Source organism: Ranitomeya variabilis, chromosome 4 (genome assembly GCF_051348905.1).
Source record: "Ranitomeya variabilis isolate aRanVar5 chromosome 4, aRanVar5.hap1, whole genome shotgun sequence".
Lineage (NCBI taxonomy): Eukaryota > Metazoa > Chordata > Amphibia > Anura > Dendrobatidae > Ranitomeya > Ranitomeya variabilis.
The window spans coordinates 629,760,504-629,781,722 of NC_135235.1; the positions used below are offsets into that span (position 1 = coordinate 629,760,504).

Sequence of the window (21,219 nt, forward strand, 5' to 3'; positions counted from 1 at the left end):
ACATTGCATGATTTGTAAATATTTCATGCAATAAAATGCAATTTAATTATTTGATCACCTACCAACCAGCAAGAATACTGTCTCTCACAGACCTGTAGGTTTTTCTTTAAGACGCCTTCCTACACTGCACTCATTACCTGTGTTAATTGCAACTGTTTGAACTTATTACCTGTATAAAAGACACCTGTCCAAACAATCACACTTAAACTTCTCCACCATTACCAAGACCAAAGAGCTGTCTAAGGACACCTGGGACAAAATTGTAGAACTGCACAAGGCCGGAATGGGCTGCACGACAATACGCAAGCAGTTTGGTGAGAAGGCAATAAATGTTGGCACAATTATTAGAAAATCGAAGAAACACAAGATGACTGTCAATCTTCCTCTGTCTGTAGCTCCATGTAAGATCTCACTTAGTGGGGTAAGGATGATTCTGAGAAAGGTCAGGAATCAACCCAGAACTACATGGACGGACCTGGTCAATGATCTGAACAGAGCTGGGACCAGTGTCTCAAACATTAATGTTAGTAACACACTACACCGTCATAGATTAAAATCCTGCGGGGCACATAAAGTCCCCCTGCTCACGCCAGCACATCTCTAGGCCCATTTGAAGTTTGCCAATGACCATCTGATGATTCAGAAGAGGCATGGGAGAAGGTCATGTGGTCAGACGAGACCAAAATAGAAGTTTTTGATATCAATTTCACTTGCAGTGTTTGGAGGAAGAAGAAGGATGGGTACAACCCCAAGAACACTGTCCCAACCGTGAAGAATGGTGGAGAAACATCATACTTTGGGGGCTTATCTGCAAATGGGACAGGACAACTGCATCGTATTGAAGGAATGAAAGCTAGGGTAATGTATAGCGAGATTTTGGCCAACAACCTCCTTCTCTCAGTAAGAGCATTGAAGATGGGCCGTGGCTGGGTCTTCCAGCATGATAATGACCTGAAACACACAGCCAAGCAACTAAGGAGTGGTTCCATAAGAAGCATTTCAAGGTCCTGGAGTGATCTAGCAAGTCTCCAGACCTGAACCCATTAGAAAACCTTTGGAGGGGGGAGCTGAAACTCATAGTTGCCCATCGACAGCCCTGAAACCTGAACGATCTGGAGATCTGTATGGAGGAGTTGGCTAAAATCCCTGCTGCAGTGTGTGCAAACTTGATCAAGAACTACAGGAAACGCCTGAGCTCTATAATTGCAAACAAAGGTTTCCGTACCAAATCTTTTTTAAAAAGATTGCCTCTCACAGTTGAAGTGCACATACGATAAAAATTACAGACCTCTGGATTTTTTGTAGGTGGGAAAACTTTCAAAATCGGCAGTGTATCAAATACTTATTATCACTACTGTATATAAATTCCATGCAATGGAATCAGTTGTATATCTACCCAATACCCTCAAAGCAAGTTCCCCAATAATTGGCCAAGTAGTGGAAACAGCATGCAGCCGCCTCCGTTAATCATCGGTCATTTGTGTCATTGTCTTGATGATGGGGGCCAATAGGGGGCTGTTCGTGATAAAATAGTAATAGCAGGGTCATTCAGTGCAACCCCCCAGCTATCATCTTCCCCTGCACATCCTCATACTGCCCTCTCTCTGTTGGTTTCCCTCAAGACACTGTCCTGGGACTCCTATTCCCCTCAATCTTAGCCTGTTTGGCTATGGCTTCCAGTACCACCTCTACGCTGATGATACTCAGATCTACCTCTGGCCCAGACGTCACCACTTTGCTGTCCAGAATCCCAGTGTATCTATCGGCCAAATCCTCCTTCTCCTCTAGGTTCTAAAGCTCAATGTGGATAAAACTGAACTCATCATCTATCCTCCATCTCACCTAAACCCCCTACTCAATCTATCACAATTAATGACACCATGCTCTCCGCAGTATAGAAAGTCCGCTGCCTCAGAGTAACCCTCGACTCTGCCCTGTCCTTCAAACCACAAATCCAAGCTCTTGATACCTCCTGCTGCTTCAAACTCAAAAATGTTTCTATAATCCATCCTGCAATATCCTCCTCCATTGCCTTCCTGCTGACACTCTCGCACCTCTCCAGTCTGTCCATAACTCTGCTGCCACACTAAACCACTTCTCCCCACACTTCTCCTCTGCAAATCACTTCATTGGCTCCCAATTTCCAAATGTATCCAGTTCAAGCTGCTAACACTGACCTACAAAGCCGATTATAATCTGTCTCCATATATTTCAGAACTAATCTCCCAATACACAACCTCCGGTCCTCCCAAGAACTCCTTCTTTCCTCCACACTCATACATTCCTCACCCAATTCTCCTGTGTATACCCCATCCTCTGGAATTTTGTGCTGCAACACATCCGGTTATCCACCACACTCAGAACCTTCATACCGAACTTGAAAACTCAGCTCTTCAAGAAAGTTTACATCCTTCAATGACCCCCTGCTATCTCACCATCACCGGAACTGCCACAACCCCCTAACATACGGTCTCCTTCCCCATTATAGTCTAGAATGTAATCTTGCAAGGGCAGGTCCCTCTGCTTTCTGTACCAGCCAGTCCTTTGTAGTTTGTGCACTGTAATTTATTTTTGTACTTTGTATGTATCCCTTCTCATGTACAATATCATGGAATCAATGGTGCTCTAAAAATTAGTATTAATAATAATATAGTACTGTTTCTTACTGACCATTGACATATTGGATGGAAGAGGTGAGCACCGAAAATACAATGCAGTTACAATGTTTACACTATATGAAATGTTTTCTACAAATAATTCTGTGTAGGTGTTTTAATTGTATTTTATTTGCTTTTCAATAGTAGGAGTATATTAGTAATTTTATTCATTTTCTAATCATATACTACTCTAAATTACTTTCCCATTCTCACATAGATGTGATACTCTACTTTGGTAGCTTTTGAATACATTTTTCAATAAATGAGTAGCACAAAAATAGCTACTTCCCTGTGTGATTTTTTGATCTCCCACATTAGAATTAAAATGTTTTCTTGCCTATGTGAGTTCTCTGATGTGCAACAAGAACAGATTTCTGATGAAAACATTTCCCACATTCCAAACAAGAAAATGGTTTCTCCCCTGTGTGAATTCTCTGATGTGTAACAAGAACTGATTTCTGATTAAAACATTTCCCACATTCTGAACATGCAAATGGCTTCTCCCCTGTGTGAGTTCTTTGATGTGAAACAAGAACTGATCTCTGATTGAAACTTTTCCCACATTCTAAACAAAAATATGGCTTCTCTTTTGTGTGAATTCTGTGATGGTGAGCAAGATCAGATGTGTTAGCATAACACTTCTCACATTCCGAACATGAATATGGCTTCTCTCCTGTGTGAATTCTCTGATGTGTAACAAGAATTGATTTCTGATTGAAACATTTCCCACATTCTGAGCAGAAAAATGGCTTTTCACCTGTGTGAATTCTCAGATGTCTAACAAGATTTGATTTCTTTGTAAAACATTTCCCACATTCTGAACACAAATATGGCTTCTCCCCTGTGTGAATTTTCTTATGACGAGTAAGCTTAGATTGGCTAGTGTAGCATTTCCCACATTCCAAACATGAAAGTAACTTTCCCACTGAATGAATGCTCTGATGTGCAACAAGATGCGAGTTCCGATTAAAACATTTTCCACATTCTGTACATAAAAATAGCTTTTTCCGTCTATGAATTTTCTGATGTCTAACAAGATTCACTTTCTGTTTAAAACATTTCCCACATTCTGAACATGGATATTGCTTCTTTCCTGTGTGAGCGCTTATATGTTCAACCCCCCCTTTGCCATTTGTACTTGACTTAGCGGTCTGCAATGAATCAGAAGATATGACCTGTTGAAACAGATTAGATGATAGACCATGGTTGTAAGGTGTTGGAGGTAGGTTGAGGATAAGTGCATGTTCTTCATATGTATCTGTTATGATACCATGATCTTCTGCTTTAAAATCTGAAAGTATAAATTGTGCTTCTAAGTTTCTGGTACAGTCATCTGCCCAAAAAAAACAAACAAAACAACTTAATTATTTTTCAACAGCCATTCCATTATATGATAACGTTAATTATGCTATGTCATACATTGAGATTCACTTGAAAGAGGCCACAAATATTCTGTAATAACTTTAGGTAGAATTAAGTAATCTGAATGAAACAATGTGCAAAGTAGTCCTCAGTATTGGGAGCTTCAAACTGGGCAGCCAAGCCATTACAATGTTTAACCTCCGTTTCAAACTCCTGGGTGCCTTCCCCGATACACCTTTACTCAGTCACTGAACTTCTCATCAGGATGTAGAGTTCAATATTGAGAAGCACATCTTCATGGCTCAAATCTATTGTTTCACCCTTTTGTTTAAGTGAGGTCAGTGTGAAGTTAAGAAGAATTACGATGCTTGTGACGTACTCCCAAGGAGTGATATTCAGAAGATAAAAAAAACACAAAAACCACAACATGGAACACCATGTCGAAATGTGTCTACTAGAAAACGGAGATCACTTCCAGCATTGCAAAGCATTCAATGACAAGTCAAGGTATCTAGCGAATTTTTTAGGTTCAGATTGCTTCATCCTAATGGGAGTTACTGCAGAATATTCAGGGCCTCTTTCAAATGAATCGCCCTGCATATTGTATAACATTTCTAGAAACATGGTGTAGTATAATTCAATTATCAATTAAAGTAGTGGGTAAGATGATAGGCCACCAGGCTGTGCTTTCAAATTTTCACATCTCTGCTGAGACTACTTCATAGATTCATATTTTAGTGTGCCCCGTCACCAATCTTTTTTTCAGTTGTGACTCATATAGACTGTAAGTCTTTCTGAGAGCGGAGGAGGAGAACACCAGGGACTTTTACTGAAAGAGGTGCCTCCATTATAGTAAAGAATTCCCTTGCTATTACAAGAGTCTCTCGTGCGCTCTCTGCTCACATCCAGTGGCTGTTTTATGTACTTATATCCGAAAAATAAATTGTTTACTGGGGCTCTGCCTCCACCTAGTGGCTGATCCTAAAATTACAGTCAAAGCAAGAGCCTTTGTCAGGCTATACAGAGGACTTTACAGTTAAGCTGTTTCTTATTTAGTGTAACATCGAAAGTGACATTACGGACTTGACCTTGTTGTAGAGCATCAACCGGAGGATGGAATAATCCTTACAGCCATGTGAGAGTCTAGAAATCATTGCTCCAGCCAAAAATCCTTTCATTTTCTGGAATCATAATATTCTAACATAGCAGATTCAAGTTAATCAATGAAGTCCCCGTTACAGCGAAGGTGAGGATCGGTGATTAACACGTAATTACTATCCTAGGATACAGTATATTCCCACAGGATATCACAGACTTTCACTTGTGAGCTGCTGGAGGTGTTGGACCGACCACGGGTCAACGTGAGGGGCTGCTGAGTAACTGAGGCAATAAAAAGGGTGCTGTTCTCGGCGGCTAGATTGCCTGGTGTCTATCATTAGTGAAGAGGAGAATATTACTCAGGGTAAATCAATATGACTGGTGGCATATCAAAGAAGGGGAAGGAGATGGCAGGTGTCGGCAACCGAGATCACCGTAACTCCTCCAGCGGCCTGATACATAACACTCGTGCAGGAGGAGGAAGAGTGTCAGCACAGAGTGCGGTGGCAAAACTTGCACATTTCGCTAGATCTGCAGGAAATATAGAATCCAGCTGTGCAGGGACCTCCCCTGACCAGGGAAAAGGAATTAATTCTGAGGAAGGGGAGACTACAAATAGTAATACTCCTCCCAGATTGACTCAGGAACAGACACCTAATCAGGAACAGAGTCTTCCGGTAGGCAAGGAGCCCACGTTGGGTGACGTCTTTAAAGCTATCACCAATTCGAACTTTGCTCTCTACCCTCAGTCTGCAAGTGGGGACACTTAAAAAGGAATTCTCCTTGATGAGACAAGAATTAAGGAAGGTAAATGAGAGAATAGTGGAAGTGGAAAATAGAGTCAGCGATATAGAGGACAAGCTGCCAGACCTTACTAAAGATATTAGATGACATGTTAATCAGATTGCCTATCTGCTTGCAAAAACCGAAGGACCTGGAAAATCGTTCAGGGAGAAACAACATTAGGCTGGTGGGAGTTCCGGAAAAGACGGAGAGTGGGAAACCCACTGAATACTTTGAGGCCTGGCTTAAGAAAGTGTTAGGGTCAGACACATTGTCCTCACTCTATGCAATTGAACTGGTTCAAAGATTCCCAACTCGTCCTATGCAGCTTGGCGCATATCCCAGAGCCGTTCTAATAAAATTGCTACATTACAGAGATGCTATTCTTCGTTCAGCCAGAAATAACCCGGATATTACTATCAACGGCCAGAAGATGTCCTTCTATCCAGATTATTCGGCGGAAGTCCAAAAAAAGAGGCTTCAATTCTTTGATGTCAAGAGGCGTCTAAGGGCATCAGAAGTCCAATACTCAATGCTATACCCAGCTGCGCTGCGGGTGGCAGCGTTGGGGTCAGATCAGTTTTTTGACAATCCAAAAAATGCCATGGACTGGCGGGATCAACATGAACAACAACTGAGAAAACGCAACACTAAAAGACTTGGTGAATAAACTTTGTCTACAAAAGGTTCCTTATGGTTCCATTTTTTTTTTCTTGTTTGAGTTTGAATTTATAATCTGCTGAAATGAGGACTGGTATTGTATTTGCATCTTGAACAGGAGGAGTCCGGAGGTTTTACATTGCCAGTTGCTGCAGCGGCATTGAAAACGTGCAATCAACATGTACTATTTACTGGAGGACAAGTTCCCCAGATTTTGTTCTCTAAAGTGTGATACAAGTTCACATAGTATCACTGTAGTTTTTGCTTTTCTTTTCGTGTTTTGGTTAAAAGAGTTTTCTATGAATGTCATTTGGTCATCATGCCATTCAATGCTGTTAGTATGTCTAAGTGTGAGATGCAGGCTAAACATATGGTGGGTCATTTATGGATCATTCTTCTAAAAAAAATGGCTAGGCATATATCTTTGATGAGCTGGAATGTGCGGGGATTGGGAGACCCTATTAAACGTACAGCAATACTAAATTACATCAGGGAGACAGCGCCATCCATCACATGTCTGCAGGATATCCAAGAAGTATCGTTTCTCCTTGCGGAGATTGACATGAGGCAGGAGACTCACATGAGTAGAGATAATCTCTCAATACTTGATAGGGCCTGGCTGAGTGATACTTTTCATTCAGTGGGATCTAGTTATGCTAGAGGAGTTTCCATTCTTATACACAAAGATACTCTGTTTGATCTTCTCCGCTGTAAGATAGATGGGGAAGGGAGATACATCGGCCTCCACTGTAGAATCTTTAGACAGGAATACATACCGTAATTTTTCCGGCGTATAAGACGACCTCCCAACTTTTCTAGTTAAAATATAAAATCTTCTTAAAAGTCAGGGGTCTTTTTGTACGCCGTGTGTCCTCTTATAGGGCGGGTGACCAATGTGCATATGGTGGAATGGAGTGGTCCCGATGACGAAGAGAGGGGGCGTCTCACAGGGAAGGTGTAAGTGGAGTATCCCCCATTACCTCATTCTAGCAGCGATGCTTTCTGTGCTGGGGGGGCGGCGTTGGCGGCAGCTCCTCTATGTGCAGCGTGGGGTCTCCGTGCTGGGGGCGGCGGCTCCTTTTTGTGCAGTGTGGGGGCTCTGTGCTGGGGGGCGGCTGCGTATCTCTGTGCAGCATCGGGGCTCCGCTGGCATTTCCTCAAAGCCCGGAGGCACCGGCAGCTCCATTGCTGTGATGCGGTGGCGTCCAGGAAAATGGCCGCTGGGGGCGGCGCATTCTCAGATTCAGATCTCGTCTCCCGAGATCTCGGGACGAGATCTGAATCTGAGCATGCACCGCCCCCAGCGGCCATTTTCCCGGAGGTCACCGCATCGCAGCAATGGAACTGCCGGTGCCTCCGGGCTTGGAGGAAATGCCGGCGGAGCCCCGATGCTGCACAGAGATACGCCGACCCCCCAGCACAGAGAGCATCGCTGCTTTGCTACAATGAGGTAATGGGGGATACTCCACTTACACCTTCCCAGTGAGACTCCCCCCTCTCTTCTTCATCGGGACCACTCCCCCCCCACCCACCATATGCACCCGCCCTATAAGACGAGACCCGGCGTATAAGACGACCCCCGACTTTTAAGAAGATTTTCAGGGGTTAATAGGTCATCTTACACGCCGGAAAATACGGTATTTGTCTCAGTGTATATACCTCCCCCATACAACGATTCAGTAATGAGGGAGCCTATGTCAGCTGTAACTACTTTACAGATGCTGCCAATCCTAATGTTGGGAGATTTTAATAATGTTAGAAATCCAGGGATGGATAGAATGAGTCAGGGTTCATGCTCTGGGAAGGGTGGGAAATATAATTTGGTCTCGAAATTTGGGAGACATCCTGATATTAAGCAGTTTTCTTGTTTCTCAAGTTCACATAACACAATGTCTTGTATAGGTTTGGATTTGGGTACGGATCCAATATGCCAACAATTGAAATCAATAGAACACCACCCTAGATTATTGTCAGATCACTCGCCATTATTGGTGAAATTATCAAAATTTTCCAATAGTATATCTCTACCCAAACTGTGGAGTTTTATTGCATTTTGGTTGCAGATGATTGATGGTCATTTGATAGAACAGGCCATCAAGGATTATTTCTTATATAACTCCGAAACAGTGTCATGGGATACTTTGTGGGATGCAATGAAGGCCTTTCTTAGGGTGCTCTTATTCAGGAAGTGAGCAGAGAAATGTTAAAGAACAGACAGTTCGGGGAATTCCTCAAATTGAGGGTTCAGGACATGGAACAACTAAGAACGCATCTTCTTGAGATGATGGTTGCTCAAGATGCTTACAATTCACATGTATTAGAATTAGCTAAAGTTAAGAGATCATTTCAAAAACAATTTTACTTTGATGAAGGCAAAATAGCGGGACATGTCCTAGCATTAATTGGGGCACTGAGGGATAAGACTGGGGAGATGATGTATGAAACCCCACAAATATTAAAACAATTTAAAACGTTCTATGAATCCCTATATACATCCAGGGCAACTGGAACGAAATCCCAGACGCAGGAGTTTGTGCGAGGAATAGGTCTCCCTAAGATCTCAGATGAGGATAGGATGTTCTTGGTCAAGCCAATCACGTTGGAGGAGTTGGAGGGAGCGGTGGAAGACATGGCTAATAATAAATCCCCGGGCTCTGATGGGATCCCCATTGAATTGTATAAAAATATGGGGGTATACTGTTACCTAAACTATTAAATACGTTTCAGGAAGCCATTAAATCACATTCATTACCTAAATCCATGCAAGAAGCCATTATAGTAGTGACTAGATGGCAGCCCGATTCTAAAGAATCGGGAGTCTAGAATCCATATATACTTTATTTATTCAAATGTAAGAATAATACAATTAATAAATAATAGTAAGAAAGAACAAAAAATGGCTGCACTCACCAGCTCTTGACAATTCTTGACAGTACGGCACATTTCTGATTGGTCGCTCGCGGCAGGCGGCAACCAATCAGAAAAGTGCCGCGCACCACGAAAATATATATTTTTGTCCACCCTGAGCGGGTGTAGGACGCTGGTGACGTCACTTATCTCCGGACATTATCTCCGGACAAAGCCACGGAAGTTGGCACAAATTGCCGGAAGTAGTATTCTAGGCAATTATATATTAGATTTTAATGTTATCAGTGTTTACCTTTGAACGTTTATATTGTATTGTCCTGTCACCAGCCATGTGTACGATTATCGGCCGAAAGCCTCTCTGGAACCAATAATCACCCCATGTAAAGGTATCTTTATAAGTTAAAGATTCAGAATACTATGACTTTTATCATATCCTGAACAGTCAAGTTTTTTATGAACCGTTAAGGTTTTCTGGTTGAAGTAAAAAAAACTCTGAGTGTTTACAGTTTGAAACCATAAAATGTTGAAAAATTATGTCATTCTTGAGTATATCACTCAATGGTGCTCATAAACGTGTCAAATTTGATCTATAATATACTTTAATATACGTTACTTTAATCTTTAATATACTTAAGAACAGGGCCCCAGACATCACACAGGGGGTCTGAAACACTGCACAGTGGTCCAAAATATCGCTGTGCTCTGCCTGGGGCCCCATATGCTGCCTGGGGCCCCTGTGCTCTGCCTGGGGCCCCATATGCTGCCTGGGGCCCCTGTGCTCTGCCTGGGACCACTGTGCTCTGCCTGGGGCCCCATATGCTGCCTGGGGCCCCTGTGCTCTGCCTGGGGCCCCTGTGCTCTGCCTGGGGCCCCATGTTCTGCCTGGGGCCCCTGTGCTCTGCCTGGGGCCCCATATGCTGCCTGGGGCCCCTGTGCTCTGCCTGGGGCCCCTGTGCTCTGCCTGGGGCCCCATGTTCTGCCTGGGGCCCCTGTGCTCTGCCTGGGGCCACTGTGCTCTGCCTGGGGCCCCATATGCTGCCTGGGGCCCCTGTGCTCTGCCTGGGGCCCCATATGCTGCCTGGGGCCCCTGTGCTCTGCCTGGGGCCCCTGTGCTCTGCCTGGGGCCCCATATGCTGCCTGGGGCCCCTGTGCTCTGCCTGGGGCCCCTGTGCTCTGCCTGGGGCCCCATATGCTGCCTGGGGCCCCTGTGCTCTGCCTGGGGCCCCTGTGCTCTGCCTGGGGCCCCTGTGCTCTGCCTGGGGCCACTGTGCTCTGCCTGGGGCCCCATATGCTGCCTGGGGCCCCTGTGCTCTGCCTGGGGCCCCATATGCTGCCTGGGGCCCCTGTGCTCTGCCTGGGGCCACTGTGCTCTGCCTGGGGCCCCATAGGCTGCCTGGGGCCCCTGTGCTCTGCCTGGGACCACTGTGCTCTGCCTGGGGCCCCATATGCTGCCTGGGGCCCCTGTGCTCTGCCTGGGGCCCCTTATGCTGCCTGGGGCCCCTGTGCTCTGCCTGGGTGTAGGACACTGGTGACGTCACTTATCTCCGGACATTAGCTCCGGACATTAGCTCCGGACATTAGCTCCGGACATTATTTCCGGACATTAGCTCCGGACAAAGCCACGGAAGTTGGCACAAATTGCAGGAAGTAGTATTCTAGGCAATTATATATTAGATACCTAAACAAGATAAGGATCCCCTACAACCAGATTCGTATAGGTCCATTTCCATTCTCAATACGGGTGTAAAGATAATAGCTAAGGTTCTGGCCAATAGACTTACCCTGGTTATTTCTTCTATTGTTCATCAAGATCAGTCAGAGTTTATGCCAGGAAGGTTGATGGCAACTAATATAAGAAGTCTATATTTGAATCTGCAGATGCCGGTTGATAACTCAGGGGATAGAGTAATTTGCTCCTTAGATGCAGCCAAAGCTTTTGGCAGCATGGAGTGGGGATTCCTGTGGTCAGTTTTACAAGAATATGGATTGGGGGTGGAATTTATAAATTTGATAAAAATCTTATATATCAATCCTTACAGCCAGGATAAGGGTGAATGGTTCCTTATCAGAAGCATTGGCATTGGGGAGAGGTACTAGACAAGGTTGTCCCTTGTCACCTTTGCTTTTCGCATTGGTGGTTGAGCCTCTGGCGATTCTGCTACGGGAACATTCTGGAATAGAGGGGGTTTAGAAGATAAAATTGCACTTTATGTGGATGACATGTTACTTTTTCTAGCTAATGCGTCTAAGTCTCTTCCGATGGCAATGGAGGTGATCCAGTCTTTTGGGACCTACTCTGGGCTGGTAATTAACTAGTCTAAATCTGTGCTGATACCTTTAGATGAGAGGGGGATCAGGTTGTGAATCAACATAGCTCTGGACTGCAACAGATATCAATATTTAAATATTTGGGAGTGGAATAAAAAGGAATATATCAACAAAGCAATTTTTTTTTATCTCAACAGAAGTAAGGAGTGTTCGTTAAGTTCTTTATGCATGACAGAAACATTGGCCTCCATCACAAATATTGGAGCACTTTAAAAGCTGAAAAAAAACAAACTTTATAGCATATTGGCAGCTGTAGCTTTAGTAAAGCCTTCAGCCGGCAGCTCTTACCTGTCCTGCCACTACTCTAGGATGCTGCATGCTGCCGCATGAGTCGAAGCAATCAACCTGCCTCATAGAATTGATACGGCCCTGTTCAAGTCATATCAAGAATGTTAATCCAATCTGCTACAAGCTGCACATTTAAACATCTTTTTGGATTCTCAATTATTTTCATGTGTCTCTTCTTAAGCCACTAATCTACTATATAATCGTCTAAGGGTCACTTCCGTCTTTCTGTCTGTCCTTCTGTCTGTCTGTCTTTCTTTCTGTCACGAATATTCATTGGTCGCGGCCTCTGTCTGTCATGGAATCCAAGTCGCTGATTGGTCTCGCCAGCTGCCTGTCATGGCTGCCGCGACCAATCAGCGACGCACACAGTCCGATTAGTCCCTCCCTACTCCCCTGCAGTCAGTGCCCGGCTCCCGCTCCATACTCCCCGCAGTCACGGCTCACACAGGGTTAATGCCAGCGGTAACGGACCACGTTATGCCATGGGTAACTCACTCCGTTACAGCCACTATTATCCCTGTGTGACCAAGTTTTTACTATTGATGCTGCCTATGCAGCGTCAATAGTAAAAACATCTAATGTTAAAAATAATAAAAAAAATAAAAAAATCATTATATACTCACCTTCCGCCGCCTTTCCCGCTCCTCGCGACGCTCCGGTTGACCGCTGCATGCAAGCGGCAGGTTCCAAGGACCTGCCATGACTTCACGGTCATGTGACCGCGACGTCATCACACCTTGGGACCGGAAGCTGCCGCCTGCACTCGGAAGGTGAGTATATGTTTATTTTTTAACCTTTGACATACGTGGCTGGGCAATATACTACGTAGCTGGGCAATATACTACATGACTGGCCAATATACTACGTGGCTGGGCAATATACTACGTGGCTCTGTGCTGTATACTACGTCGCTGTGCAATATACTACGTGGCTCTGTGCTGTATACTACGTCACTGGGCAATATACTACGTGGCTGGGCAATATACTACGTCGCTGGGCAATATACTACGTAACTGGGCAATATACTACGTGGCTCTGTGCTGTATACTACGTCGCTGTGCAATATACTACGTGGCTCTGTGCTGTATACTACGTCGCTGTGCAATATACTACCTCACTGGGCAATATACTACGTGGTTGGGCAATATACTACGTAACTGGGCAATATACTACGTGGCTGGGCAATATACTACGTCGCTGGGCAATATACAGTTATATGAAAAAGTTTGGGCACCCCTATTAATCTTAAGCTTAATGTTTTATAAAAAAAGTTTTTTTTGCAACAGCTATTTTAGTTTCATATATCTAATAACTGTTGGACACAGTAATGTTTCTGCCTTGAAATGAGGTTTATTGTACTAACAGAAAATGTGCAATCTGCATTCAAACAAAATTTGACAGGTGCATAAGTATGGGCACCTCACCAGAAAAGTGACATTAATATTTAGTAGATCCTCCTTTTGCAAAAAATAACAGCCTATAGTCGCTTCCTGTAGCTTTTAATGAGTTCCTGGATCCTGGATGAAGGTATTTTTGACTATTCCTCTTTACAAAACAATTCCAGTTCAGTTAAGTTTGATGGTGGCCGAGCATGGACAGCCCTCTTCAAATGATCCCACAGATGTTCAATGATATTCAGGTCTGGGGACTGGGATGGCCATTCCAGAACAGTGTAATTGTTCCTCTGCATGAATGCCTGAGTAGATTTGGAGCGGTGTTTTGGATCATTGTCTTGCTGTAAGATCCATCCCCTGCGTAACTTCAACTTTGTCACTGATTCATGAACATTATTGTCAAGAATCTGCTGATACTGAGAGGAATCCATGCGTCCCTCAACTTTAACAAGATTCCCGGTACCCGCATTGGCCACACAGCCCCAAAGCATGATGGAACCTCTACCAAATTTTACTGTGGGTAGCAAGTGTTTTTCTTGGAATGCTGTGTTTTTTTGCCGCCATGCATAACACCTTTTTGTATGACCAAACAACTCAGTCTTGGTTTCATCAGTCCACAGGACTTTCTTCCAAAAAGAAATTGGCTTCTCCACATGTGCTTTTGCATACCTCAGCCGACTCTGTTTGTGGCGTGCTTGCAGAAACGTCTTGTTTCGCATCACTCTCCCATACAGCTTCTCCTTGTGCAAAGTGCGTTGTATAGTTGACCGATGCACAGTGACACCATCTGCAGCAAGTTGATGCTGCAGCTCTCTGGAGGTGGTCTGACGATTGTCCTTGACTGATCTCACCATTCTTCTTCTCTGCCTTTCTGATGTTTTTCTTGGCCTGCCACTTCTGGCCTTAACAAGAACTGTACCTGTGTTCTTCCATTTCCTTACTATGTTCCTCACAGTGGAAATTGACAGGTTAAATCTCTGAGACAGCTTTTTGTATCCTTCCCCTGAACAACTATGTTGAATAATCTTTCTTTTCAGATCATTTGACAGTTGTTTTGAGGAGCCCATGATGCCACTCTTCAGAGGAGATTCAAACAGGAGAACAACTTGCAAGTGGCCACTTTAAGTAGCTTTTCTCATGATTGCATACACCTGGCTATGAAGATCAAAGCTCAATGAGGTTACAAAATCAAAAAAAGTGCTTTAGTAAGTCAGTAAAAAGTAGGTAGGCGTATTTAATACAAGAAAATGATAAGGGTGCCCATACTTATGCACCTGTCAAATTTTGTTTGAATGCAGATTGCACATTTTCTGTTAGTACAATAAACCTCATTTCAAGGCAGAAACAATACTGTGTCCAACAGTTATTAGATATATGAAACTGAAATAGCTGTTGCAAAAAAAAAAACAATTTTTATAAAACATTAAGCTTAAGATTAATAGGGGTGCCCAAACTTTTTCATATAACTGTACTACGTCGCTAGGCAATATACTATGTCGCTGGGCAATATACTACGTGGACATGCATATTCTAAAATACCCGATACGTTAGAATCAGGCTACCATCTAGTTCTTCATATTTTCTCAAGGAACCGCTATCTTTCCTCAGAGTTCTCTTTTAGTCTCCTGATGCTTAATTCTAAACTATAGCATGTTGGGTGTTAAAGGAGTATTCTCACATAATTATATTGTTTAGACAGCACGAAAACAAGCAAGTTTCCAACTGAATAGACCAACCACTATTGAGCATAATTTTATCAAGAATTTTTGAACTTCGAGACACACCTCTGGCATATAATACCATCAAACAGAACAAGACAAGTGTATAATCTCGCATAAAATATATCCTTTATTAAATATATTAAAAAAATATTTAAAATATATACAAGTGCTTCTCACTAAATGAGAATATCATCAAAAAGTTAATTTACTTCAGTTCTTCAATACAAAAAGTGAAACTCATATTATATAGAGTCATTACAAACAGAGTGATCTATTTCAAGTGTTTATTTCTGTTAATGTTGATGATTATGGCTTACAGCCAATGAAAACCCAAAAGTCATTATCTCAGTAAATTAGAATACTTTATAACACCAGCTTGATAAATGATTTTAAAATCCGAAATGTTGGCCTACTGAAATGTATATTCAGTAAATGCACTCAATACTTTGTTGGGACTCCTTTTGCATCAATTACTGCATCAATGCGGCGTGGCATGGAGGCAATCAGCCTGTGGCACTGCTGAGGTTATGGAAGCCCAGGTTGCTTTGATAGCAGCCTTCTGTTTGTCTGCATTGTTGGGTCTGGTGTCTCTCATCTTTCTCTTCACAATACCCCATAGATTCTCTATGGGGTAAAGGTCAGGCGAGTTTGCTGGCCAATCAAGCACAGTGATACTGTTGTTTTTAAAAGAGGTATTGGTACTTTTGGCACTAAGGACAGGTGCCATGTCCTGCTGGAGAATGAAACTTCCATCTCTAAAAAGCTTGTCGGCAGAGGGAAGCATGAAGTGCTCTAAAACTTCCTGGTAGATGGTTGCACTGACTTTGGTCTTGATAAAACACAGAGGATCTACACCAGCAGATGACATGGCTCCCGAAACCTCACTGATTGTGGAAACTTCACACTGGACCTCAAGCAGCTTGGATTGTGGCCTCTCACCTCTTCCTCCAGACTCTGGGACCTTGATTTCCAAATTAAATGCAAAATTTACTTTCATCTTAAAACAACACCTTGGACCACCGAGCAAAAGTCCAGTTCTTTTTCTCCTTGGCCCAGGTAAGACACTTCTGGCGTTGTCTACTGGCCATGAGAGGCTTGACACAAGGAATGCGACACTTGTAGCCCATGTCCTGGATACGTCTGTGTGTGGTGGCTCTTGAAGCAATGACTCCAGCAGCAGTCCACTCCTTGTGAATCTCCCCCAAATTTTTCTTAACAATCCTTTCAAGGCTGCGGTTATCCCGGTTGCTTGTACTCATTTTTTTTCTACCATACTTTTTCCTTCCACTGAACTTTCCATTAATATGCTTGGATACAGCCATAATCATCAACATTAACAGAAATAAACACTTGAAATGCATCAGTCTGTTTGTAATGACTATATAATATATGAGTTTCATTTTTTGTATTGAACTGAGATAAATGAAATTTTTGATGATATTCTAATGTAGTGAGAAGCACTTGCACATGTAAAAACAGAACAATCCTATAATGGACAACAACAATATACTATAAGGTTACTATTATTGGTTACATGTACTATACATTTTATTTTATTTTATTTACTCTCTAATATGACAAATATTCTTTTGATAAAGTCTTTTTGCCATGTGGCAGAGCGAAAAAAATGTAGTACTTACACGACAAGGAGCATGGTGTAACCTGTGGTCCCATGTGCCACATCGCACGATTTTCCCAAGATTCATCAGGGGTGTTCACGGACCGCAGGTTACACAGGATCACAGGTTACACCACACTCTTTGCCATGTAAATACTTTGCATTTTTTTGCTCTGCCACATGGCAAAAACACTTTGTTATCAAAATAGCATTTGGCATGTTAGAAAGTAAATGAAATAAAATTTATAGTACATGTAACCAGCAACAGTAACCATATAGTATATTTCTTGTGGTCCATTATAGGATTACTTTTTTTTTTTGCATGTAATTATTTTAAATTATTGTTTTACCTCCTTAATAAAAGGCTATATATTATGACACATTATGGACCTGACTTGTTCTTTTTGATGGTATTATAAGTTTTCAGCTGACTTGCTTTTTCTAGCTGCTGTCATTATCCTGCAAGAAGAGCTTCTATTTTCCATTGCGAGGGGTTCGGTTCCCTGGATTTTGCCAGAGACTTTCCTGATCCTGGTCGAGAGTGAATAGCAGTTACATTCCAGGAAAGAGGTTGACATCCAACATCACAGCCACCTATCTCCAGCCCATTGCTTTCTTTACAGCAGTTACCTGCTCACCTTCCTCCCGCTGCCTCTCAGCTCTTGACAAGCTGCTGTTATAAATTTTGCAAAATCACCAGTTTGCTTTTTTATTGCAGGTCGTCTAAACATGAATCCGTGACTTCTCTGGTTACTACTCACCTGTGCAGTCCTCTGTAGGAATCTCCTCTTTACACTGCTCATCTTCCCTCACATATGTCTCTGCAGTATTAATATGGGGCAGATCTTTACCCTAAAACAAATATTGCAAAAATCAAAGACTGATGGAGAAGTTACGTGAGATGATTTCTAAGATCAGAAAAGATCATAAATTAACAGGACGACCAAAAATGACAGCAGTACTTATCACATCTACAGCTGTAGGCCTCCGGTATCAATTAAACCTGTCGGGTTCTAATTCTAACCAGCAGTCTTCATAACCAGAAAATTGTGAGAAGATCCAGACAACATCTAATATCTATGATCAGCTTTATCCGGTCATCTCCACCAAGTATAAAACACGCACTGAACGGCCACCTTACTAGAGACACCCATGTAGTATCTGGTTGGATGTCCTTTGGCCTTTAGAACCTCAGTGATATGTCTAGTCATAGATTCCACTTGAAATTGTTTTGTAGAATTATTGGATCATTGTTCATACAATAGATTCTCGTAGCTTTTGTACGTTTAATGGAGGGTCTGGCATGCTCCAAACAGCCTTTTCTACCTTTTAACAGAGATTCACTTTACCATTAAGACTTGGGACAGTGAAGGTCATGGGAAGCAAGAAATTCTCACTGCCGCGTTCCTATGTGGCCTATGTGATCCTAGTGACAAATTCTGACCCTACAATCAAGACAATTTTTGCACTTTCCCACCCCCCTACAGTTGCCTTTCCATGTCCCTTAGGACAACACTGACAGTTATCAAAAATATTCATCTCCTGTTATATCGCTTCCTTCCTAAGGAAAAGAAGTTTCACTTTTTTTTATAATAGGCGCAGGTCCAACAAATCCAACCTTCCTTGAGCAACTATACAATATTTATATCCCATAATGCCATTTGTTAGGAGAAAATCATCTGCTAATACAGTATCTGCCATTACTACCGCTGGTGGCTGGGCAGTCCATAGTCTGACTACTCTTACTGTAAAGAACCCTTTCCTATTTAGATGCCGGAATCTCCTTTCTACCACAAATAATGAATGTCCCCTTGTCCTTTGTAAGGTCAAATAAATCTTGTGCCTCTCCTTTGTCTTGACCACAAATGTTTTTATACACAGATTGCCTCTGAGGCGCCTTTTTCCTATGCTAAACAAGGACATTTTCTTAACCCTTCATTACAAGAAAAAACTTAATGGGAGATAAAAAGTGAGTAAAATAAAAACGTGCACAGCCTGCTCATCGAAATTATTTTTTTAATAATTTCCTTATGTCTTTAAATGTATTCGCACATCCCATTCTATTGGCTATGACAGTGCTCTGTGGATCTTTACACAGGAGAGGAAGCACCACCTTGTACCCAATGGCCTCTGCTGCTGTTCTTCTTTTGAGTAGTTGGACTGGCAAGATGTGACATGTGCATTAACCCGCAACAATGAAATCAAAAGAATACCAGTGGATGTAGTCATGTAAAAGGTGGTACTCCTTCTTCCTTACAAGGTCCACAGAGCACGGTCTTGGCTGATGGATTGGAAGTGCAAATCGATTTACACCAACTAATGGTTTTCTTTGATCACAACATTGTCTGTACATTCTCCACACTGTGACAATGGAAAAACTCTTGAAAGATGTCAGGTTTTTTATTTTAAATACAAGCCTATTCTAGTCTAGGAATAAAGATTATACCTCATGTAAACACACTCAGATTTCTTGACTGTCCCATTCTACTGTGGATTCACACTGAAACTGATACACAGAAAACTGATCATTTCATTGCTCAGGAAACAATTACTATGTAGGGAACGCTCTGATTGTGAGGAGGTCATTATCTCTAATAAATTAGCCATTCAGTGTAGAAAACAAGACTGAACACAAGACCTTCACAGCTTTCTACACATCATAGGGGAGATCTCAAAACACCTTCTCTCCACCTACCTGATGATCCTGAGGAACATTGGGATCTTCTTGCTTACAGTCCTGTGGAAGAAGAGGACGGGGACATCTCTCTGGTGTTGTCCTCTCACTGGATAGAACTGGAGGAAACACATACAGGGACTGAATTCATTCTTTACATACAGATAATTATAGGCCGTGTGTATTTAGTCCTGTATTACCTGGTAATGTGAGGGAATGGGGAACCTCCATCATGACGTCCTTGTACAGATCTTTGTGTCCTTCTAAATACTCCCACTCCTCCATGGAGAAATAGACGGCGACATCCTGACACCTTATAGGAACCTGACACATACAATGATACCGTCATCCCCCCGATCCCTCCATAGCGTTACTGTATAATGTCCCAGCATTCCCAGCAGTGTCACCTCTCCAGTCAGCAGCTCAATCATCTTGTAGGTGAGTTCTAGGATCTTCTGGTCATTGATGTCTTCATGTATCAGGGGGTGAGGTGGAGGCCCTGTGATTGGGCTCAGGGGTCTTCCCCACCCCTCAGACACAGGGTCCTGACAGCGCTCACTAGAGGTCTTCTTCACTACTGTGTAATCCTGGTTATGGAGAGACACATTAATAAACCTCACTACAGACATTCCCAGAGTCCTCACCTCTCCAGTTCTGTCCATCTGTTACTCCCATAGATAAGAATGATGTAATGTGACGTCATCAGAATCTCTCACCTCTCCAGTAAGCCGGAAGAGGATCTCTAGGGTGAGGTGTAATATCCTCTCCGCCATCTTGTCCCTGTCCCTAGCCATCCTTGTAGGGTCATTCAGGAGAATTCTCTTATATAGAAAATCTCCACTGAGAGGATCCGATATTGTAGGGACCTGAATGGGGAGAAGATGACGATGTAACATCATAAAGATCCCATGTAAGAAATCTCCGGAGCTGTTACCGGCGTCACATGATCACTACATCCAGTCATGGCCCAGTCCTGCCCCCGGTATAACACACAGTCCCATTATAGTCACATACAGAGATTTATCACAGGCTCAGCACTGAGGGGGTTAATGTCCAGTAATGGGGAATCTCCAGCACCTACCTCCACTTGCTGAGCCATATATATGGCTGTTCTGTGCCCACAGGACCTGCGATGAGGTCACAGGAGGGGAGGAGTCAGGTGTCACATGATCAGGGGCCTCAGTGAGTGTATGCATGATGCTGCTGTGCTGGTTGTCATGGTGCTGGATGAGGGGAAGTTTCTGTGTGGGGTCAGAAGGAAGGCATAGTGTGGATGTAGCAGAGCTGTGTGTACGAGGTGTACGGAGCGGAGCCGTGTGTGTACAAGGTGTACGGATCGGAGCCATGTGTGTACGAGGTGTATGAAGCAGAGCTGTGTGTGTACGAGGTGTATGGAGCGGAGCCATATGTGTATGAGGTGTACGGAGCAGAGCCGCGTGTGTACGAGGTGTACGGACGGATCTGTGGGTGTACGAGGTGTACAGAGCAGAGCTGTGTCACTTGGTTGAAGTTGGCTCTCACGGGAGTTGAGGTACTGGCCTACCCTGACTATGACCAACCATTTGTGCTCTACACAGACGCCAGCAACATGGGACTGGGAGCGGTGTTGTCTCATGTGCAGAAAGGCAAAGAAAGAGTAATTGCCTAAGCCAGCACGAAGCTTCGTCCCACTGAAAGGAACCCCGAAAACTACAGTTCGTTCAAGCTGGAGTTCCTCGCCATAGTCTGGGCGGTAACAGAGCGGTTTAAGCACTACCTTGCCTCAGCA

The 21,219-nt window shown here is 43.2% G+C and overlaps 1 protein-coding gene across 1 annotated transcript; it reads right to left on the reverse strand.

The window, feature by feature from the left end:
• Nucleotides 1-817: 817 nt before the first annotated feature.
• LOC143767272 (uncharacterized) lies at nucleotides 818-20,573 on the reverse strand. Its single transcript, XM_077255479.1, has 7 exons — nucleotides 20,533-20,573; nucleotides 20,168-20,317; nucleotides 19,859-20,038; nucleotides 19,652-19,775; nucleotides 19,473-19,570; nucleotides 17,539-17,629; nucleotides 818-3,990 (listed from the first exon to the last, which is right to left on the reverse strand). The coding sequence occupies exons 1-7, from the start codon at nucleotides 20,548-20,550 to the stop codon at nucleotides 2,978-2,980; spliced, it is 1,674 nt and encodes a 557-aa protein (XP_077111594.1). The 5' UTR covers nucleotides 20,551-20,573; the 3' UTR covers nucleotides 818-2,977.
• Nucleotides 20,574-21,219: the final 646 nt, after the last annotated feature.

Coding starts and splice junctions, on each gene's coding strand:
- LOC143767272 (XM_077255479.1), bottom strand. Junction 19,776..19,858: donor TTGAGCTGCTGACTGGAGAG/GTGACACTGCTG, acceptor TGTATGTGTCAG/GTTCCTATAAGGTGTCAGGA. Junction 19,571..19,651: donor CCATTCCCTCACATTACCAG/GTAATACAGGAC, acceptor TGTTTCCTCCAG/TTCTATCCAGTGAGAGGACA.